Source organism: Triturus cristatus, chromosome 8 (assembly GCF_964204655.1).
Source record: "Triturus cristatus chromosome 8, aTriCri1.1, whole genome shotgun sequence".
Lineage (NCBI taxonomy): Eukaryota > Metazoa > Chordata > Amphibia > Caudata > Salamandridae > Triturus > Triturus cristatus.
Genome location: NC_140591.1, coordinates 1,475,092,280 through 1,475,116,601, shown reverse-complemented (window position 1 = coordinate 1,475,116,601; position 24,322 = coordinate 1,475,092,280). Strand labels below are relative to the sequence as shown.

At 45.6% G+C, this 24,322-nt stretch overlaps 1 protein-coding gene across 1 annotated transcript in view; it reads right to left on the bottom strand.

Annotated features, from left to right (window-relative positions):
* Positions 1 to 1,990: 1,990 nt before the first annotated feature.
* The window catches only part of P2RY6 (pyrimidinergic receptor P2Y6), a 273,825-nt gene continuing 251,493 nt past the window's right edge, over positions 1,991 to 24,322 (bottom strand). The window contains exons 5-6 of the mRNA XM_085623309.1: positions 20,764 to 20,940; positions 1,991 to 10,437 (exon numbers count right to left, since the gene is read on the bottom strand). Coding sequence (XP_085479435.1) covers positions 9,375 to 10,382 — 1,008 coding nt within the window. The 5' untranslated portion in view covers positions 10,383 to 10,437; positions 20,764 to 20,940 and the 3' untranslated portion in view covers positions 1,991 to 9,374. The remainder of the gene's footprint in view (positions 10,438 to 20,763; positions 20,941 to 24,322) is intronic.

The following is a 24,322-nucleotide window of genomic DNA, read 5'->3' as shown; positions in this document are numbered from 1 at the left end:
CAGAACTTTCAAACGTTCCATACAATACAAATTCTTCCATCAAGGTTTAATCTTGAATTAATTAGTGGCTAATTTAGCTTATTCCCTGTCGCCTCTTAGAAGACAAGACTCACCTGGTGCTCTTGTGGCCCGTTCCCTCAATGGAAGGAGGATTAGACAATAGTCACTCATCAAAGAATCTGTATACATCAAAAGGACATGATTTATGTGTTGGATACAAACACTTCACCGGAACACGAACTGCCTCTTGGCTTGATGCGACATATTAAAAATTCTCATTAAATAGACACAATATGTATTACAAGGAGGCAGGAGATGTAGCTGATCTTACGAAGAAATAAAGAGTTTACAGAATTTGTCGCATACAATTTCAGTTTTTTTCTTGTGTGTGGTTATATGATTTGAAGGTGACATTTGCATTTTTTTTTTTTTAAATGGATGCAGTTTTAATATTTTTACCTCTTGTGCTGATGGGGAAAACAATATAAAAACTGTTGGACCTGGCTCGATAACATTTTGACAGCTGATGACATGGAAGTGACTTCTGATACTCCTGAAGCCCCGCTGTTTTCAATGTCTGTCTTATTAAAAGTAAGCTGTGGCACAGCGGCAGACCTGCTGATCATTAAACCTTGAAAGATGGGTTCTTATTCTGATTTTTGGAACCTGAAATACAGTCTTTCCAGGCATATCTAGAGCACAAGATCCTCCAAGCCAGGAGTAAAGTGTATAATGGAGAATCTAATACATAGGGCCTGATTACGATCTTAGCGGACAGGGTTACTCCATCACAAACATGACGAATATCCCGTCCGTCGTATTACTATTCCATTATATCCTAGGGCATTTGTAATACGGCAGATGGGACATCCCATCTGCCAAGATCTTAATCATGCCCAAAGTCAGGAAGAGATAGAGATTTGAACCCAGAGTCTGGAATCGGTAGGATCCTCCGAGCCAGGACTGAACGGTATAATGGAGAGTCCAAAACATAGAGCCTGATTATGAACTTGGTGGACAGGGTTACTTCGTCACAAACGCAACGGATATCCCATCTCCCGTATTACAATTCCATTATATCCTATGGAACTATCATGCCCAAAGTCAGGAAAAGATAGAGATTTGAATCCAGAGTCTGGAATCGGTAGGATCCTTACTCAGTGTACGATATAAGCCAGATTCTGGTGTTGGTTAAAATCTACATAGCATGCACAGTCCAACCCAGAGTCTAGCACTGGCAGGCATGTGTCAACATGAGAGTGTCAAACCTCTGGTCTGTCATTGGTAAGCATCTGGATAAGTGTAGAATCCAGCCCACATTCTGGCACTGGTAGAAGTTGATAGCTGGAAAAGTGTTCCGTCTATAGACTGTCATTGGAATTCATCTATAGATGAAGAGTTCGAACAAGAATCTGGCTTTAGTAGGGTGTCAGATGCAACTCATAGGCTGGCATTTGTAGGCATCGATTGATGGCAGATGGTCAAACCTAGAGTCTGGCATTGCTAGGGATAAATGTGTGCAAATAAACCCAGAGTCTGTCACCAAGAGAAGTCTATAGGTGGAAGTGTTCCGTCCCGAGCATGGCATGGGTAGGGATCTAGACACATATATCATCGAACCCAGAGTCTGGAAGAAATCACCTAAGGGAAAAGCGTCCAATCCAGAGTCTGCCATTTGCAGGCATCAATTAGTCAAAACTGGAGTCTGGCATTGGTAAAGACCTATACCCATTTACAATCAATAGTATCTCGATGCACGTAGGATCCAACCAGAGTCTGGCAATGGAGTAAACTATAGCTGGAAGAGTGCCCTAGCCAGAGTCTATAATTGAAAGAAATCTGTACATGGCAGAGGGTCCAATCCAGAGACTATTAATGGAGCTTGGTAGAGCACAGTTTCTTGTCATGTGTTGGGTCCTACCTATGAGAAGCAATATCATTGGTCCTGGCACCCCCAGCCCCTCAGGAAAGCAAACTCAGCCATAATGCATGAACCTTCATATTTATTTAACGGAGATGTAAAATGACTGTACAACAATATATTATCATCTTTCTAAAACAAATATATCTACAAGGCAACATTAGTTAAGCGAGTAAACAACATTAACAACATCAAGCACAAAGTGTGTCCAGTACAAGCACAGTGAATACTGCACGAGAGTCATGTTAACTCTCCTGAATGAGAAGTGTCCTCTGTAGAAGTCACTCTAAAAAACCAGGCACTGTGCATCACCTCATTAGCTGCACAACACTTTCCAAAGAAGCTCAGAGAATCACAATTGATTGACACTTTGAAGGAAGTCAGCCATTTGATGCTCATTATAGTCAAATTTTTAGGGCTGGCTTATAAGCACCTTAAGCTGTCTGGTTAAGCTCACGTACAGAAGAAAAAAAATAATGCACAGAGAGTGATGTTAGGTCAGTTCGCATTAGTCATTGTTTGTTACATCTTGGGCTCTTGAACTTACTCAGAATAAAACAGCAAGACAAATACGCTTTATTTTCATGTTACTATATTATTCCTATCTTACTGTTAACAAACAAGCTCAATCATTGGGGGGATGGATTAAGTTTTTCAGCAACATTTCCAGTTAACAGACTGCATTGGTGGTGGCGCAAAAATGACATATAATACTGGTCACTTTGCCCAAATGTTTGTAGAAACGTCAGTGCAATTCCTGGTATCTGGAAATGTCACACAATAAGTGCACAGGATTAAGAGATGTGAGCCAGTGGTTGCAGCTGGGGCCCACCAGTCCTCAATTTTGGGGACCAGCACCTATTTTTCCTCATTAGACTTTGACCTAGAGCAAGAGAGGGAAAAACACACAAGAGGGACAGAAAGAAAGAAAAACTGTGACATAGGGAAAAAGCCAGGGTAGGGAGTGTCTGATGGTGAATTAAAAAGGCATTAGATGGATCCAAGGCTACGCAGCTTTCGTATTCAACACGCAGACATTCAGTAGTGCTAGCTATGGGTTTCTGAGCAAAACTTTGGCTCCTGTCACATTAATAGTTGTCAGGAGATCTGCAAGGGTGTGGTACCAAAATATTGACTTCAAAATATTGATCTGCAACAATATTGGTGCATATTTGTTAGGTAAATATTGTTTAGGACACAATATTTATGTCAGACAATATTTCTGTATAGACTATTCCTACAAACAACCACCTTTTGTCCTGTACATGGTCTGGTAGTGGGATTTTATCTCTGCTCATGTTTCCTTTCACTGGCCTTAGACTTACCCTTAGTGAATCAATGGGGACACGGTCGCAAACACTGACAAGTCCTGCATATGACAAGAACCGTGACTGGACAGGGATTACTGGAAGTGTGACAGTGCTCTTTCATACCTCCTGAGAAGGCAATCCTTCTTGTTTGCTGCATAAGTGTCAGATAAGAACACTTTCCAAAAGATGTTACAGAAGGAGTGGTGGGCAGGTGCTGAAGGGCAGCCCTCAACAAACTGCAGCAAAATACAGAAGAGTCTTCAGGAAACTTATGGTAGTCAGAGGATCATCTGTAAAAATAAAAAATAAAGTGCCAGGGCCCTCTCCAAGGGGGCATTGCAGCCTGCACCAACCTTTGCTCTGCCAGTGCTGTCACTGACAGTACCAACAGAAGTACTAACCATCACACTCTACAAGTGTGACAAATCAGACTGTTACAGGCCCTCAAAGCTGTACGAATGACTTGAGAGGCAGGAATTAAGTCATTTGAATGCATATTTGATAATTAAACAGCTGTAGAAGTGTTCATCTCTAAATTAGTCAAACAGTGCCGCCATGTGGCATCTTGTCATAAGTGCCAGTGTTGAGAATAAAGTGCTGGTGCTGAGCACCGGAAACCACTGGCTCAAATTAGGCACCGATGGCAGTGCAGGTTTTTTTTAGGCCAAATGGTCATAGGTTTTATGCAGGCCTCTGCAGCCCCTGCAGCACAGGGGGTCCTCCAACTCGTCAAGGGTGTCCCCCTCCAGTACAAACACCAATTTAGGTCTCTGGGCTATGGGAAACTTAGGGCCCCCCCATCAAATTCTGCAGGGGGCCTCATTGTTTTGCATTACGGCACTGTGAATGGTAGCAGCCTTATAGTGGGACACAACTGTAGGGCTTATCAGGAGTCTTAGGCCTGTTTCTGCCGTGGATAAAAAAGTATGTCTCAGTGAGTTGATTGTTCGCCACTGACAAATGCGGTTTTCTGCATGAGTTCGAATCTCTTCAAGGCAGGGTCCGCCTTCCATCTTTCAGATGCAGACAAACTCGGTACCATACATTTGTTAACAGTAACATCTGTTGTTTACAGCATTTAGAAAGGTCAGACACGTGGCTTTAGGGATACATAAAACAATGTTTTACATTTCTTACATATCTGTTCTGGTGCGGCCCCCTTATGCACATATCAGCACTTGGACACCCGCACGGGTGACTAGCAGTGCTCTACTAATCTATTGATTGATTGATTGATTATGCAAGGTCTCCTCATTGGTGGGTGTCCCACAGCACAGAGGGGGGAGGGGGTTCTCAGGTACTGTGGCAGGCAGGAGCTGGGTAGCTGGGAAGCAGATGTGAAGTCCCCCCGACCAGCAGCGCTCTATGGGGCCGGAGGAGAAGAGCCCAAAGTGCAGCAGCATGCAGGTTGCCACTTACCTAGGGATGAACAAAGACATCCTGAAGGGGCCCCACAGTTTGTGCATCCGCGCCCTGTGTGTTTGATAGGACATTCTTCACCCTGCACAGTTTCCACGTGACATACCTCGTGTGTAACAGAACACACAGGAACCAGCCATTGACTTCAATGAAGTGTGCATTTCTAGTTCTAACCCTATGCCCCTTGCATACTAGGGTAAGTTGTTCTTAACACCAAAGTAAACAAGTTACAACAATAGGAGTACTGAACTGGCTCCCTTAGTATGTGTGCGTGACACACATACACACAATCCACGCCCACACCCTTGGGGTGGAGTGGGGCATTTTTCCAGAAGTTTCTTTAAAAGGCATGGTTCCTTGAACTACAATTGAGTGCCACCAGCCCCCCACACCACCTAATCTGAGTGGGTGGGGGCACTTTGGGTAGATTTCCTGGCCAGCAGACCAGAGGGCTTTCCTGTCAATTTCAGCACAAGTCATGGAACTTCTCCAGTCGGGTGATAGGACAAGCCAGGCAAGGTGGAACAGAGGCCAGAGGGAAACATATTACCTAGCCATATCAGGAGTATCATGTCCACTGCTGTCACCGTTAAATAGACAGAAATGGATGTATTATCCGAATGAGTAGGATGCATTGGTTGCATTAGGGCACTTTGAAGGGTTGGTGCATGGGTGGGAGTCATGCAGTGACTACTGCCAGGTACTTTTTGAAGCTTCTAGTGCTGGCCAGTCTGGATGATCTGTGTCCAATAAATACAATATTTATGGCACCAACATTGGGTGAAGATGGAAATGCGCATCATGAAGCTGCCATTGGTTGCAAGAGAAAGTTCAAAAAGGTTGGTAAAGTACATCAAGCAAACCAAAAAAAGATGGCTGCAACTGCAGGTCAATCAGTTGAGGTGTTTGTTTGGGAGAGATGCCACTCCCTAGGATAGAGTCCCAGAATATGGAGATGCAGGAATAGTCTTTCTAAGGCAGCAGCTGGTCTTAAGGAAGCAAGGCCTGGACTGAACCCTGTCTGGAAGGGGGACACTGGGCACCCTGGTAAGGTTTTACCAGTCTGCAGACAGATATGAGAGGACCTCGGGGGATGCTCAGGAGATCTGCCACTCTTGGCTGAGTGGAGGACATGAGATATTGGAACTCTGCTGGTCCACCAAGGACTCACATTTGAAAACCGATGTTAATGGGCTAACAAGGAGAGGGGGAGGACATGGCTCTGAAATCCGCAGTGTTAATGACTTGGTTCAGGGGAAGCCCTTCTGAAACTTTCCGAACAGCCCCTCTGCATTGAGCAGGAGGGTTTCACCAGGAGGCTGTGGAGTCTGTGGACGAGTTAGAAACAATTGGAAAGAGACATCCACAGAAGACACAGCCTCCTGGAGAGACAAGCCCTTCTTTGGGGTGGACTTAAACAAGTCACGTTCCTTCTTCCCTACAGGTAGGGCGAGCACTACATTTTATTTTGTATGGTGCTTTAAACCTTGTGAGTGGTGTTGTCGATTTTATGTGCAGGTCTGTGAGACACGGGGAAGTGTGGCTTCCATTTGTTTTCTTGAAGTTAATGCTCGAAGCCAACGTTTCACCAGAGGAAGGATTTTATTATGCTTTTTTATAAGGCTTAATGAATAGAGACCCGGACCTTATTGGATGCTGTATTAAGGGAGGTGATCATATGAGCAGGGGAAGAGAAGCAAGACTGACTTCCAAGTGCTTTACCCCGGTGTTATCGGGGGTACTGTAGTCGGTGCAGGGCGCTTGTGCAAAGCCTGGAAATTGATGATTCTCAAGACATTGACTCAACAGGACATGCATTTTTGAGGACCAGAAGATGACGACCAGTGTTCTAGGGTGCTCCGAGATGTTTGCTGGCTAATTGTTTGGGATCCAAATCCTCCCAATCAGGGATTGGCATCACTGTATATCATCAGTGTGGTGGAGGGTTCCCAACCAACCAGTGTTCTCCCTCTCATCCCCTGTTAGATACACTCTACCAGATGCTCCACAGTTGCCGGGCAATAGGGAGATGCCAGTGGGTCTTCAAATGAAATGAGAGCCATTAATTTGAATATTTGTGGGCGTAAAAGAGGGGAACTTCTCATGTCACACGGAACAATGGCTGTAGACGACACCCATTTTTTAAAAAGTCTTATGGCCAAAAGGTGGCTAAGGGAGCTCAACTTTAGACTGGTGTGGTCTTATGTTTACATTGTATTCACAAACTTGTTCAAGAAGGCAATATGGAGATACTTTGGCTACATCACTGCCCACAGGTCAGACAGAGGAATATTGTTCATTCTCAACCAACACTCCAGTTAGATTTCTATCTCCCTCCTGCATTAGGTGTATTATGAGTGGTGGAAAATGCATCACAATGGCTCAAAAACAGGTGCTGACTGCCTAGACCTCAATGTCAGGATCTCAGACTCAGGGGCTTTAAGTCGAATTCCACCCCATCGGTGATTGCACTTTCTCCCACAGCGACTGCCTATGTTGGTATTATTCATTTATTTTATTTACTGCACAATCAATGGGACCTATGGAGGGCTACAGCCTGGTCCTCCATCAGCATCTTATACTAGTAAATAGGCAAACAGTTGTTACCATCTCCTGATCTCTCCCATATACGCTAGTTTTCATGCAGTAAGTGTATATATTTGTTGGTGCGTCTTCGATGACCTCACCTAAGGCATATTTTAAGGACAACCAATGGCTAAATTAATTTATCCTACAGACTATCCTTAAAATCTGGCATGAATCCAACAATCATGGGGCTGCTATGGACAACCCATGCCTGAATAATGCTTTGGAATACTTTTACAGAAATGTAATCATCCTTAAGCCCGGTTTATCATCAAGAACCACGTGGGTCCTGCAAGACCGTGAATTCTCAATATATTCCCAAAAATTTAATACGAATTAAAGTTTGATTAATTTCTTATGCAGGGGAATTCTTTAATGTAAGCGGGAGGGGGGCTCTACCGTGTAAAATGTGTATAAATCGAGTTCTAAAACTCATCTATGTCTGCTTTCACAACCTTCATATTGACCGACACATTCAAGGGCGCCACAGCTCTACTGCCACAATGTTACCTTGGTGTTGCGGACCCACAGGTGATGCACACTTGATTGGGGCAGGTATTGAGTTTCTTGAGCAGAAGACATAATCTAGCTCTCAGTTTTGCTTAGATGTGTACATGGTTAGCTAGGTGCTGGCCAGCTCAGTGGAATATGAGCACTATAATCTGATAATACAAGTAATACACCAATGCCACACTATAACAGAGAACATGTGTTAGTCAATCAAGCTCACACAATATCAGAAAAGGCAACAGAAATGAACAGAAGTGCAGGTGCAACTCAATTTGTTACCTGATTAAACATGATGTACATGGACAATCACAAACCCTACAGGTTATTAATCTATCATGAAGACCACCTGAGTACACCGGAAGGTACAATAGCGTATACTGTTACACCACTGATGAAACCGGCAACGTGTACAACTCATACTCAATGAACACAGAGTTATGTAGGAGTGACCACATTTGTCCGAAGGGTGTGGTTATACTGAATGCATAAGCCATAATGCATGTGTTGAGTTTATGACCAGATTCTCAGTTTTGGTCTAGCTGGTTTGACGATGATAGGGCCGGGTTATAACAGTCGGCCCTCCGGTACAGACCTACAACAGTAGGTAAATTCCAACACGAATGTGTCTGTTCTGTTTTGTAATACAGTTGTGAACACACTTCCAAAGGGATCTCCTTCACATTGCTTGTTAATACTGTGATGGTTGATACCAGCTCATACTTTCCTGTAGCAGATGGCATTCTTCATTGGGAAAGATCAAATATTGTAACTGAAAACACAGGAAAACAGACCAAACAAGACTTTACTGCAGAATCAATCACACATCATTGGCACAGCAGATTATAGCCACGAGGTCGCTTTGTTGGCTAAGCGATCTGCACATCTATATATAAAGTGTCGTTAGTGAATGACGGCACCGGAAAGTGGTCTGCTAGACTGATGGGTGATGGTAAATGTGCAACCCTTAATAAACTTAGCCAGAGTCCACAAAGGACTTGTGTGTCTTTTGCTACTTTCTATTCACAGTATGAATTTTAGGCTCAAGTGATTTCCCCTCAATTGTTGAGTGCATCAAGCTCCTGAGCATGCCCTTCACTTTGTTCTCTTGAAATGGTCTACAAAAAGAGGATCCTGGTTATTAGCTGAGACTCTACAAAGGAATTGGTGAACCACAGTGGTCATCACAGTAAAACATCTCCTCAGATACAAAATAATGTCAGTACGGCCACACGTCTGTCCCTTAAGAAGTATGACCTGCATGCCCACTTATGAGGATGATAACACACCAACACATAACATCACGCTGCCGTGCAAGGTGTCCAGAGACCCCAGGAGACAACGGATATATTCACATTCATAGTCCTTCAGATTTAGAAAGTTTGAGCCATCGCAAAACCATGGCATTCTGGAAGGGTTTCCAACAGCCGTAGAAGGTCTTGTAGCGGCATCCTTCAGTTGTGTTAATTTCCTTGCGGTAGGTGCAGAAGAGTGAAATCATTGAGTCACGGCTTGAGTCGTGCTTGAGCCATAACGATGAGCCTACATAACTCACAAGTGCCATTTTAATGGCTCCACTGTCAATCCAGCTCTTCCAGCTGGGCTGGTAGTACAATGTCAGAGAGAGGCCCTCATGTCACATCCGCTCTTCCCTTCACTACTTTTTGGACACAGTGTTCGCGTTGAAATTTGGTGCTCACGCGCTCCAGGATGTTCTTGGTACTCTGCCTGAACTTCTGCTGCGTGAAATAAAAAAGTATCGGATCCAAGACACTGTTCATGCTAGCAAAGGGCCTGGTGCACTTGTAGACAATGGCAAATGTCTGCAGGACCAAGCACGGCACACCCTCCCGGGAGCGAATGATCAGATAGATCGTCTTGGTGAGGTGGAACGGGAAGAAGCTGATGGCGAAAACGATCACCACAATGATGATCATGCGAATGGCCTTGTCCTTCTTCTTGCGTACAGCCGGCCCAATCATTTCATCCTTCTGGCACAGAATCTTGGTCATGCTGCAGTAGCACACCAGAATGACGATGAACGGGATCAGGAACCCCGTAATAGTCAATGTGATTCCATAGGGGAAGTACCTAGCAGAGAGGTCAGGTGGACTCAAGTCATAGCATACTGTCCTGTTCCTCTGGGTCCCAGTTGAGGCAAAGACAAAAGTGGGTAAACACTGGGCTACCACAATGAACCACACCACCGCACATACAATCCACGTGAACCTCTTGCCCCTCTTCTTGTGCCACGATGACAAAGGGTGACAGATGCCCAGGTAACGCTGGAAGCTCATGCAGGTAAGGAACATGATGCTCCCATGCAAGTTACTGTAGAACTGGAAACGGACAAACTTGCAGGTGAAGTCCCCGAAGGGCCAATAGTCGTGGTTGGAGTAGTTGTAGATGAGCAGGGGAAGGGAGCAGACATAGAGTAGATCCGCCGTGGCGAGGTTCAGCATGTATATCGTGGTGCGGGTCAGCACTTTCCGAGCTAGCCAGATCTGGAGTATAACAGTCAAGTTCAAGGAGAGGCCAACAATGAAAACAACAGAGTAGACAACAGGTAGCAGGATCTTCTTGAAATCTTCATTGAACGTGCAGTTCTTTGTTACAGCAGAAATGGTCACGTTCGCCATAGCTGAGTGCAGGCTCGTTATCAGGGTTGTGTCAACTTCATTGCTGTGACAGAACCTATGAACAAAAAAAGGAGACAACGTTTCAGCTGTGTACAAAATGAGGCTCTTCATCAGGCAAGGCATATACAAGAATAAACAAGTCCTGTGTCCCCCTACCACACCTAGGAGTCTACAGCAGATGGCTACAATCCATTTGCACTTTGACGTAAAATCGAAGGTAGTTTATGGCGTGTTGTGTGCCAATGCTTGCATTAACAGATTGGTAACGGTAAATCATGTTTTATTCCAAGTTAGTTGCAACTAGGTAGCATTTCATTCCATAATAGTGTAAATTATGTGTGTCAGTACTGAAGGGACCAGTCAGATGCAAATCAGTCTTGAACATACCCCCAAAGAATCTGTGCATCCCACATGGTTAAGGGTATGCCATTGATGAGTAAGAACAAGGAGGCCATCCCCAGACACAGTGGGATATTTCATCTCGTGTTTGCTGAATAGGAAAGTCTCTCTAGGTTTGGGGGGCAGGACAAGTTCCCATTCCTGGGTCCTCATATCACTGTGCCTTACAGCTCACTGATCAGGCCATAAAAGGCTGAAACACTTCTGGAACCACTAATTTGATCTTTTAGAGGGAATGTTGCCAAGCTGACCAGACACTAGCTAAAACATTGTATGAACAAAGATAAAACAAAGTCAAAAACCAGTAACAGTTATTACCAAAGAATAATGCCTAAAAATGAAAAGCTCCTGCATGTTATAGAATGTATATGCCTTTTTCTTATAAACAGGTCTAGGAAGGTTTAAAACACTGGCAATCCAAAGAACAGCAGTGATTTGAGGGTCTAATGGTGCATAGAGCATCCTACGGGAGGAACCTACCAGATCCACCCGCACATGGTCTTTGCGCTCCTAATTAAGCAATCGAATATGAGGGTGTGAGTGGCTAATAATGTGATGGCTTCCAAATTATCAACCATAACATTTTCATGCCCCCTTACAAACCAGAAAATAAAGGTCCCCTTCCTTCCACTTCTGATTTACAGTGTAGTAATACGAGCAAGATTCTAGTGCGTCTACTGGACAAGATGTCAACTTCAAGGCACTGCGCACTGACCGGGAGCTAGTGTAGCCAAAATGGTGGCCAGCTTTTAGTGTGTTTTTTTAATCAGGTTTGCTCAAATTAAGTGGAATAAGTGTGGCGGTGCTCAATTTGTAAAACAATAAGTGCCATTCACTCATCAGGACGCTACTTCAGCTCACCCTATCTATTGCCCCTGCCAGTGCTGCCAACAATAGTGCCAACATAACTACTAAACATAACACTCCTACATGTGTGACATTTCAGACTATTCCAGGACCCCAAAGCTATAAGAATGGCTTGGGTGGCAGTTATTAGTCATTTTACTGTATTTTGAATTAACAAACAACTGTTCTTGTGCTCATCTCTAAATCAGACAAACAGTGCCACCGTGTGGCAGACTGTTATATGTCCCGGTATTGACAATTAAGTGGCCTTGCCAAGCACCGGAAACTACTAGCAGAAATTAAGCACTGAAGTGTGGGGAGCTTAGCCATGGCCAGGAGAAGATACCTAAAATGAGGGATAGTAACGTGCATCAAAGGTATTATGCTTAGGGTTATGACAGGGTTAATATTGTGAGCCTGTCCCAAGTGAAGGAAGGATTGCAAAAGGCCAATATTGAGACAGGCTCCAACAGACATAGCATCACATCAACACACGATTTCCGCCCAGTGAAAGCTTAGGGTAGAGCCTCAGATCTCTTCTACACTGGTGCTAACTTCTGCCCAGATAAAAGCTGTGCACACCTACAGTCTTCAAATCACACCTGTCCTGTGATTCTCTTCTGCCCTGGGGAAGGCTGTGGTCTTAATAAGTCTCATATCGCTTCAGTGCGGACGTGCCTTCTGCCGGAGCAAGTTTTCTGAGTACCAGTGTTAAGATCGCTTCTGTACTGGAACTGCCTTCTGCTTGTACGAAGGCTCTGCTCTGCTAGAATATCCCATCACTGCTGCAGAAGGAATAACTCCTGTCCAGAAGACCACTATGCAGTACTAGAGCATAAAACCAATTCTGACTGGGATTACCTTCTGCTTGGAGGATGGTTGTGCTCTGCTGAGCCTCACATCAGTTCTGTAAAGGGAGTGACCTCTGTTCAGGGAGTGCTAGAACATGAAATCACTTCTGTACTGAGATTGACCTCTGCTAAGAGAGCGCGCTAGAGCCTGAAATCACTTCTGTACTTGGACTGACCTCTGTTTAGATAGCACACTAGAGCCTTAAATCACTTCTGTGCTGGGACTGACCTCTGCTCAGAGAGTGCTAGAGCCTGGAATCACTTCTGTACTGGGACTGACCTCTGCTCAGACAGCGAGGTAGAGTGTGAAATCACTTCTGTACTGGGACTTACGTCTGCACAGAGAGCGTGCTGAAGCCTGAAATCATTTCTGTGCTGGGACTGACCTCTGCTCAGAGAGTGCTAGAGCCTGAAATCACTTCTGTACTGTGTGAGAAAGTGCCATCTTTCTTGCATGGTATGCCCCCACTTTTTGCTGAATTGCTGAATGTACTTTGACTGAGTGTGCCCTGGGCTCCTGCCAATCAGGTGCCCAGGGCCTATGTTCCTTCCCTAAAAACTGTGCTAAAACCTAAAACCCAAATTGGCAAACCCTGGCCACATGTCAGCCCCTGGTAAATGGTACACTAGGTACCCTGGGCCTTGTGACCAGGGAAGGCCTCTCAGAGCTGCAGCACTTATTGTGCCACCCTTAGAGGCCCTGTACCCTCACACAAACACACTGCCCTTGCAGGCTGAGTGTCTGGGTATAGGAGAAAACAGAGTTGACATGGCACACATCCGTGTGTGCCATGCCCACAACATACACTGCCCTGGCATACATCAGCCACCCCTCTAGCTGAGTGCCCTATGCCAGTGGTGTGGGTACAGGAGTATGAGCCCTGTGCCCCTACAGTACCCAGGTCCGTTCCTGGGCACTGTAAGTGCAGTGCTGCCATTTAAGAGTATATGGTGCTGGGAGATCGTCAAACACAAACTCCACAGCACCATGATGGCTCCACTGAAGACTGAGACGTTTGGTATCAATTTCTCAGCACATTAAACCTGCACTGATGCCAGTGCAGGATTTCATGTACAATGCACGACAGAGGGCATCTTAGAGATGCCCCCTGAATCTAACCTACAATCCACGTCTGGTCTGAGGGGTTGCCTAGGCTACCACACAGCAGACATGTTGCTGGACCCCTGGGTAGAGAGCCATCCGCTCTCCTGGGCCTGCAACAATGCACATCCTGTGCGAGGGGCTAGGTCTCCTCCCCCATGATGGGCAGGGGAAGCTTCAAAGTCAGGCCGCATTTGTGAGCTTCTCCAGGCCACTTGCTGTACTCAGCAACTGGTCCCTACCGGTTCTAAACCCCCACTCTGGCGGAAAGACTGGCCGGAAACCCCAAGGAAGGACAGGAGGTGTGCCAGCCTCTGCCAAACCCACCCCTCAGGTGGGGGAGGCGAAGTGAAGCACATCCCCAAGCTCTTGCCATCTTGAAGATGGGGAGTTCTGCCCAAACAGGACTAGGCCGCTGCACCCCCTCCCATGGGAGAGTGGCAGGATAGGGGGTGTACCCACCCCAGAGCAGGGACCCAGTGGTCCCTGCCCTTTACCTACCTGTAACGCCCCTAAATTTAGTATTTAGGGGCACGCTGAACCTTCCTTCCTTAGATTCCAGATTCTGAAACAGCAAAGAAGATCAAGAAGAAAGAAGACCTGCCGTGCAGCTGCTAATAAGAGGAAGACACCACCTGCTTTGGCCCCAGCCCTACCGACCTGTCGACCCTCGAACCTGCTCCTGCTAAATCATGGCATCTCCCGTGGCCAGCAACCTCACAAACCCCGGAGGACCTGCCTACCTTGTGACTCTGAGCATCTGGGACTCCCACGAGCAGTGGCACTGCTCAAAGCAAGTAACTGACCCCTGACACCAGCCAGGAACCGTGAACCCTGCACACTCTGCACCCGCCAAGCCTGGCCTGTGCTTGAGTGGACAAAGACCCCGAGGACATCTCCCCGGCGACTGTGACCCCGAATCCGGCACCCAAGGACCCACTTCGGTGCTCCTGACGACGCCTGCAGCCTCAGAACCAGGGACCCCCCCAACTGCGATCAACAGACGGTAAGATTTCCTGACATCAAAAGGCACCCTTGCACCCGGCGTCCTGCGGCCTCCTGTGCCCAACTCCTCCAACTACCCAACTTACCTCTCGAAGTGGTGGTCGCACCTGAAGAATCTTCGTCCCCGAGCTTGCAGCCTTTGTTCGTTCTTGAGCTTTTCCATTGCAATCCATTGAGCGCCCGACGGCTCAAAAGCACCCTGCACCCAGCCGCTCGAGTGGCCCTGGCAGTGCAACTTCTACTCCTACCTACTTCCCCATTTGCCCTGAGCAAGCGACCAGGAGCCCAGCTCCCACAGCCGCGTGGCCTGCCAGTCAGCAGCCACCAACCAAGGGCCCCCTGCCTTCCATAGGATAACATTGGGCCTAACTCACTCTGCATCCGGCTGCCCCAGTGCCACTGAGGGTGTAACAACTGTACTTACCTGACCCTGGGAGACCCCTGAGTCTATGCCCAGCACCTTAACTCTGCCAGTCGAGTACTTACCCAAAAGCCGATAACTCACTTTTTTTTCACAGAGTAACATTGGCTGGTTTCACTTGAAAATTATTGTGTGTGGAGTTTCTAAACTTTAAAATATTCACCTAAAATCAACCGAGTAACGAAATCGAAAATACTCACCTGCTATTAGGAGAGTTCCCAGTGCTGGATCTTGGTGCCTAGCACTGACCCTGAAAAGTAATTACAACCATACTTACCGCTAACTCAATTTTCTCCCATAGGAAACCATTGACTGTTTTTCTGTGAAATTTCTTCTAAGTGTCGATTTTTGCAAACTACAAATATTCTTTAAAAATCGTACCAACTGTGAAAACGTAATTACTTACCTGTGTTAGAGCCTTGGAGCCCAGCACTGGATTACAAAAGTAACGAGAACATACTTTACCTGAAACTTGAATTTCCTTCCATAGGATAACATTGCCTAGTTTTTGCTGAAAAAGTTTCCAGGTGTCGATTTTGCAAACTTCTAAATATTCGTTAAAAATCGCTTGTATAACCTAAACGCATTCGCTCAACTGCTTACAGGTGGTACACTAGTGCTGGATCCAGGATCCAAAACTGAGCTAGAAAAAGTAACTATAACCCCACTTGCCTGCTAAGTGAATTTCCTTCCATAGGATAACATTGGTGATTTCATTAGAAAAAGTCTCTGTCAACTTTTAAAATACCAAAATATTGCTTAAAAATCACAACAGTAACTAAATTGTATTTACTCACCTGTTTCGAGGAACTGTCCCAGGACTGAATCTAGGATCCAGTCCTGGAGTTAGAAAAGTAATCCTAAAAGTAATCAATTGCATTTAACTTGAAATTCCCATTGAGCTCAATGTATTATTGTGTTTGAAATTGTGTTGCCTATTGCAACAAACTGTAACTATTACATTCAAAAGTCAATTGCCTATTGCAAAGTATTTAACTAAAGCATCTCATTCTGAAAAAGTATATTTTGATACCTATTGTTGGTTCCAAAATAAAACAACCATATATTTTTATATACAATCCATTGGCCTAGAGTTCAGTTCTTGAGTGTGTGAGAACAATTGCTGACTGAGTGTGTACAACAAATGCTTTACACTGTCCTCTGATACTGCCTTACTGCTCGACCAAGCTACACTTTAGAGAGTAAGGTTATATCTAACTTTAGCCTCTGTCAAAACTCTGGGGACTGTGGACTCTGTACACACTGTACCTATTTGGGAACAGTATATACAGAGCCACTTTCCTACATACTGGGACTGACCGCTGCTCAGAGAGCGCTAGAGCCTGAAATCACTTCTGTACTGGGACTGACCTCTGCTTAGAGAGTGCAAGAGCCTGAAATCACTTCTGTACTTGGACTGACCTCTCTTCAGATAGCACGCTAGAGCCTCAAATTACTTCTGTGCTGGGACTGACCTCTGCTCAGAGAGTGCTAGAGCCTGAAATCACTTCTGTACTGGGACTGACCTCTGATCAGAGAGTGCTAGAGCCTGAACTCACTTCTGTGCTGGGACTGACCTCTGCTCAGAGAGCGCCATAGAGTCTGAAATCACTTCTGTACTGGGACTGACCTCTGCTCAGAGTGTGCATTAGAGCCTTGAATCATTTCTGTCCTGGAACTTCCCTCTGATTAGAGAGCGTGCTGAAGCCTGAAATCACTTCTGTGCTGGGACTGACCTCTGCTCAGTGAGTGCTAGAGCCTGAAATCACTTCTGTCCTGGAAATGACCTCAGTTCAGAGTGCTAGAGCCTGAAATCACTTCTGTATTGAGACTGACCGCTGGTCAGAGAGCTCTAGAGCCTCAAATCACTTCTGTGCTGGGACTGACCTCTGATCAGAGAGTGTGCTAGAGCCTGAAATCACTTCTGTGCTGGGACTGACCTCTGATCAGAGAGCGCGCTAGAGCCTGGAATCACTTCTGTACTGGGACGGACCTCTGTTCAGGGAGTGCTAGGGACTGAAATCACTTCTGTACTGGGGCTGACCTCTGCTCAGAGTGTGCATTAGAGCCTTGAATCATTTCTGTCCTGGAACTTCCCGCTGGTCAGAGAGCGTGCTGAAGCCTGAAATCACTTCTGTGCTGGGACTGACCTCTGCTCAGTGAGTGCTAGAGCCTGAAATCACTTCTGTCCTGGAAATGACCTCAGTTCAGAGTGCTAGATCCTGAAATCACTTCTGTATTGAGACTGACCGCTGGTCAGAGAGCTCTAGAGCCTGAAATCACTTCTGTACTGGGACTGCACTCTGCTCAGAGAGTGCTAGAGCCTGAAGTCACTTCTGTACTGAGACTGACCTCAGCTCAGATACTGCTTGAGCCTTAAATTACTTCTGTACTGGGACTGACATCTGCTCAGAGAGTGCAAAAGCCTGAAATCACTTCTGTACTGGGACTGACCTCAGATCAGATACTGCTAGAGCCGTAAATTACTTCTGTACTGGGACTGACCTCTGCTCAGAGTGCGCTCGAGCCTGAAATCACTTCTGTGCTGGGACAGACCTCTGCTCAGAGAGCGCGCTAGAGCCTTCACATCTGTACATAGAAAGGGCATGCACTGACATCATTCCATATAGGATCTGACTTCTACTCACAGAAATGTTGGCCTGCCCAGGGGTCTGAAATCACATTTTAACTTGCACTAATTTCTGGACCACTCTAACGTACAGCAAACAGTAGCCATCTCTCTTGCACCCAGCAGATGACAAGCGACTCGGCAGAGATATAAGCAGCTTGTTTTTTCTGAAGACTACTGTGGCTCAACGAGTATTAAAACCACCTACGGTCAAGATCTTACTGTGCACCATTGCATACCACAACACAGTGGCTTAATGCGTACTGAGGAGCTCAGCAGACAGATGCTATACAATAAGATTCCCTCTTCCACCATAGCCAACAATAAAAAGAGGATGAAGCATCACTGCCACCCACACTGTCTGCATGCCCCGTACCAGTCCAAACCCTGGCCCATCGGGTGTGATGGACCTCTTGATATTCTTGACCACTCAATGAGCTGACGAGCCACCTCTTCAGAGAACAGTCCATCTCCTCAAGACTGGATGCACCAGTCGCAAAAAATCATGCTTAGTTCGATGAAAGATTCCTGAATCATGACTCATGGCTCCAGCCCTTGCCCAGCGGTCCGTTCCTCTTTATATAGATTCATGCTACAGAAATATCTACACACGCTTGAGAGAGATGTGATCCTGACCTCATTGGTCGACAGTCGACCAAGAGGAACGGATCCTATGAAGGTGTATTTGACAAGGGGATGACAATACATTTTTAAACCATCCGCAACCATCCCCTCCATGAAAGCTGACTTGCAGTCAGCAGAAATCAAGGAAAAATAGGAGCGTGATCTCTGCGCATCAGGAGTGCCCAATCATGGTGTCCAATTAGGGTCCAGAATGGCAGATCCATGTCTGAATTTCTGGAGATTCATATGAAATAGATCGGTTTGGATCAGCCTAATTTGAAATCTTTTCTGTCATTGGGAAAAATCAGCGCCCCCACAGTTCGGTAATCAGGTCAGTTGTTCCCATCTGGCCATTAGGTCTAATGAACATAACAAAGGGTCAGTGGGTGCAGCAGTAACAACCATCAGCCTCTCAAGTTTCCAGTGTAGACCAAAAAGCATCATAGCGTTGGGTATAGTTAACACTTGCTATTACTGACTCTAACCAAGTCAGTTTGTAGTGCATTTACATAATCGTATCTTCCATTAATGGGGCAGTCTACCCTCCCTTAAACAAAAATGCATATTCAAACCCTATAGGACGTTGATGGAAGCACTGGAGTACTATTTCTGCCCTGTCAACAAAGGGATAATTAACTTTGAACTTCTGATGAACTCGTAGGCAGCCCCTTCTGTGTCCTTCCTTTATCTCGCTGCCACCTTTCAAAATCTGAGATGCTTTCAAGCATGAAAACCTCCCACTCTGTAAAACAAGCATTGGCAATGCCAATAGGTCAGGGTTTAAACAAATGTTGTTAGGTAATGGGGAAACATTACAAGTAAATTGCATAGGAATGGATACGTGTTTGTGTGGAAGCAAAGAACTGTAGAATAATATTGGTGTAGGTTTAAAGGTCAGGTGTCAGTTTCACTGCCAAGCTAAACCTAAACATATATGTAGGTTAATGACTAAACTCATCATGTCTGTTCTGTTTCCAGAGAAAAACAACATACATTATCTATTTATGTAACACACTTTAATATCATTAACTATTTGATCTGTGTGCCACTGAAAGTTCAAGCCAAGGCATCTGGAAAAATAAACACAATTATCACAGTTAGCTTTGTGGAGGGCAAGCACCTCTTTTGTGGAAGCACAAAACTTCTGCCAATCAATAAATGTACTCCTGGCTCCCAACATGTGGGTGGAGCCAAAGCCCTTCAGTAGTGATGCTCACATAATGGTCTGGTGACAACTGCACTGTCAAGCCAGACCATAACTATACCAGAAGGGAGTATAGTGGAGTCAGTGACGTGTTTCCTCGTCTGTACGTGATTATGAAATGGCAGTGCGGGAGAAGAGAACCATATCCGAGATAGGGAACAGCACAACACAGCACAGCAGGCAATTTGCCAGAAATTCAAAAATAATTCTCATATTTCTAGAAACCCTAGCTTCATAAAATCCACAGCAGCAGCATCAAAAGGCTGGAGACCAGGAAGGAAGGAGAAGACAGAAGGACAGGACTTCTTTCTACTACGCACCAAGGATTCGAAACTCAATCCCAAATCAGGAACCGCAATATGCGTTACGTCTTTACCTCCAAAAAGATCTGGAGATCTATCTCCTACAGATACACCTTGCCTTGGATAACATCGCTGGTTATCTTCCACGCACTTGAAGAGCTTCTTACCTGTAGGTCCCCATGCTCCTTAGTACGAGATTTATTCCCTCTGGCAATCCAGTCTTCTTTTCCGCACCCCAGTACCTGCACTGTCTGAAGTTTCCTCTATTCTCTAATCTCAGAGTGGAACATTACGGTTTCCTTGTAGCCACATCCATAATCCGTAAACAAGCTAAATAATTACAAACGTACATATGGCAGAAGAACAAATTAAGTAAGCGGTCCATTGAAGGTGGTGTGTTGTTTTATAAATGCATTGTTCAATAAGCATTGGCAAAGCCAATAAATCGGATGCTGTCTGCCAGTGTTGTGGGTTTGTCCATGCTTATTTTGCTAAGGTTTCTATAAAATATTGTTGTGGAAGTGGTCAGGGTCTTACCAATATAAGAAAAAAACTAAGAAAGCAAAACAATGTTTTGGGTCTACATTGACAAAGTAGTCCCTGGCACTGAAAGGAACTACATTGCGTGTGAATGTGCTCCTTTTGAATTCTGTCACTCACAGTGAAGCTAGCCAAAGGCTGACGAGGGCTGACCCACTACCCTATACTGTATGCTGTAGTGGGCGGAAGAAAAATGTAACTAAGACAACAAAAGACCAATGGATGAAGAGGGCTGGCGGAAAGCCCCGTAAATAAGAATAATATACATATAATTTTACTTAAATCAAAATGAATTTGCTAACGCCACGCCTAGTCATAAATGATGAGTGGCTACCCCTTTAAGGCTTAAATTTCACATTGTAATCCCCCTCCTCCAGTGTAATGGGGACACTAAGGAGCTCAGGAATGATGTGTGAGACAATCCCTCAGGAGTGAGATCAAATGAATAATATACTTACAACACAGATTGAGATGCCAGGACAGGATGTTTCGACAGTGATTCGACTTCTCTCTCATCCTCTTTTAGAGTCTGCTGCAGGGTAAAAAGCCGCTTTCCATAAAGCACCAGTACGCTCTCACCCTTTCAGATCTGGCTGGTGCTTGCACAGGCTGCGTCAATAATGTCTCAATCCTCCCTAAAAGAAGAATAACAGAAACGTCTGATGCTGTTGTTCTGCATTTGGTGTTTATAATGTGAATTTTTGGCGCACTTGGTTGCAGGCATTGGCCACGGTGAGTGCGCTTTGCGCTTCCTTGAACTTCTTTTTTGTTCTCAAAGAACAGCAAAAACATCGTTGAAGACAGCTGATGTAATACAAAAAATATGACATTCCAACGCTCTAAATATTTACCGCAGAAGTAAGCAAGGCGTAATGACAAACATGTTGCTCAGTCTTGATGATATTTTACATGCTTTAATTGATGCCATCAGTAAATTATATATCAAAAAATAAAAGCACATTGCAGGACCACACACATCTTCAGCAAGGCAAGCGGCTTCCACAGGCTTAGCTTACTGCAGCTGGCTTGAGACTGGAGACTCCTCGCGGCTCGAACCTTGAGATCTTGGAGGACTTCATAAGTGCACTCTTTCTGCTATCAGAGAGCCCTTGAATCCATCCCCAAATAATACCATAACTTTTCTTGTCGCTCTTTCTCTGACCTATTATTTTTAAAATATATAGATGGCAGCTTGAGGATCAGGATTTTGTCTGCATGCGCATAATTTACATGGCTTTTCTTCACTGGTGACTCTAGGCTCACGAGGGAAAGGTATGTCAAAATATACTTATGTACAACATGGAAAAAACGGGGAGCATGCAGCGGTGGCTCCTCCGTTAAGGTGGAGGAAAGTCGCCCCACAGAAATAATAAAATGATATAAATACCATTTTATTATCATGTTATTTTTCAGTACTGGCTCTATCGTGTTTCTTTTATGTGGAGGCAGGGCTGGACTGCCCACAGAGCAGGGAAAGGAGTGGTGGGGAATTTCTAAGTGCGCATGACGGTTTGGCCAACTGTCTTGGGCCAGCCAAACAGATATGCGCACTTAGCATGTTCTCCACCTGGCTGTATGGTACAGCCAGGTGGACTACATGCACAGGCTCCCATTACCTGTTTGAGCACCAAACCAGGCTGCTCAGAACATTCAGAACGCTGCTGTCATGCTGATGACAGCAGCGTCGTGATTGGCTTAGGGGAGTCTATGAGCCTGTGTGCTTCCTGCGTTGACTGAAGAGGATGGAGGAAAGGCAGCAGCCAGCAGGTAAGTGAAATTTTCTTTTTTTCCTTTTCTTTTTCTCTGTATTTAACCAGCCCCCTTTCCCCCACCACTACTGCCGCATAGCAGCTGCTACTGGGAGCATGAAATATTTAAAGAATTGTAAAGTCCAGATTGTCAAGCCAAAAGCCATTTGCTTATAACGTTTGCATCATTTTTGTAAAAAATACAAAAATATCACGAGCAAAAACGTTCACAATATTGCAACACCTCAGAGCTGAATATACCTCTGAAGAACACCCAAACAACCCCCCACCCCCAATACTGGAAATTACTATTATTATTAATTAACACTTCTTAAGCGCATGGCTACCCTAAGGTAACCCAGCGCGAGCGGCAGAAAGAACAGACGCAGAGAAGTAGCTACCAGTTGATGTTCTGGAATAGACAGGTTTTGAGACAGTTTCGAAAGGTGAGATGGGATGTCTCTGAGCGCAGATGGAGGGGAAGGGTGTTCCACGTTTAGCTGTATTGTATGAGAAGGAGTGACCCCTGCTGCGCATCCATTGGATTTTAGGTATGGTGGCTAGATTTAGGTTCGCAGAGAGGAGGAGTTTCCTCGGACGGTGAGCAGTGATAAGGGGCTGGTTGATGCGGGGGCATTTACCCACGAGGGTCTTGTGGGCAGTACATAGGGCTTTGAATGTAATCCTCTCCTCTATGGGTAGCCAGTGTAGGGTCTTTAAGCTGGCCATGGATGACTGTGTTCTGGGTGAACCCGACAGTAGTCGGGCGGCACAGTTCTGTGCCACCTGAAGCTTCCTGAAGGTGGATTTAGGTGCTCCTAGATACAGTGAGTTGCTGTAGTTCAGGCGCGAGAGGACTAAGCCCTGGACCATGGTTCTCCTGGCCCCCATTGGGAGTAGGGTGAGAACTTTCCGCAGCATTCTGAGGATACCGTGACAGGCCCCTGACACTTCCACTGCTTGCTGGTCAAATGTAAGTGACTTATCAAGCCACACTCCCAAGCTTTTTATTTTGGACTCGGGACTGGGGGGGTCCCAGACAGGTTGGCCATGCCAATTTGAGATCCTTATTGGATGTGTTCCCTAGATACATAATTTCGGTTTTGTCTCCATTAAGTCTGAGACATGAGTGGTGCATCCAGGTAGCGACCTTCTCCAGGAAGGATTCGCGGTCGGATGGACCATTATGCGGGTGAGTTAGAGATACCACCAGCTGAGTGTCATCCCCGTGACAACTTTAATCCCATACGGTTGGATGACATCAGCCAGTGGCCTCATATACAGATTGAACAGCATAGGACTCAGGGAGGAACCCTGAGGAACTCCATAGCTAAGAGGTAAAGGCCTAGAGGTAGATTTCCCCGCAAAGACCTGAAATGATCGGCCATTGAGGAAGGATTGGATCCAAGCGATGGCTCCCCCTGATACTCCGGCCCTCCTAAGCCTTTCGATGAGAATGTTAAAATTGACCGTGTCGAAAGCGGCACTGAGGTCAAGGAAGATAATGGCCGCTGCTCCTCCCTGATCAATCATCTTTTTTGCTTCTTCGACCACGGCAATGAGTGCGGATTCCGTTCCATGTTGGGGGCGGACGCCCGTCTGGGAATAGTGTAGGAGCTCATGAGTTTCTAAGAAAGTTGACAGAGTGGAGTTTATGTGCTTTTCCAAGATCTTACAAAGCAAGGGTAACAGGGATATGGGACGATAGTTGATCAGAACTTCCGTATTTAAGCTCGGCTTTTTCAACAAAGCTTTTACCATGGCATGTTTCCAGGCCGGTGGGACAAGTCCATTGGTGATAGAGAGATTTATCACATCCCGTGTGACCGGTGATACCACCTCTTTCACCTTATGCAGGATGTGAGGAGGGACAGGCACCAGGGGTGAGCCTGAGTTTATTTGCACAAAAAGATGTACTCCAGAATCCCATAAACTGGAGGTCAAGGGGTGGCAGCAGAAGAAGGGCAGAGTCACAGGGGGAGCACAAGGGGAGGCATGAGGGATTGAGACAGTCAACTTGAACATTTTAAACCCTGCCAGCAAAGGAATTGGCAACAAGGACAAGTGTGCTAATCTGTTCCGGCTGCCTCAATTGGTCACAGACCGCATTTTTAAGTATCTTCCAATGTTAAAGGCGTCTGTAGCAAGGATGTTTGGTATCCCTATCACGCTCTGTGGTGCATTAGAATTAAGATAGGTCAGGTGGTTAATGCACTTGCCGGAGTTCTCTGTGTGGTCTGATCACAGGTTCAACTCCTAAAGTAGCATA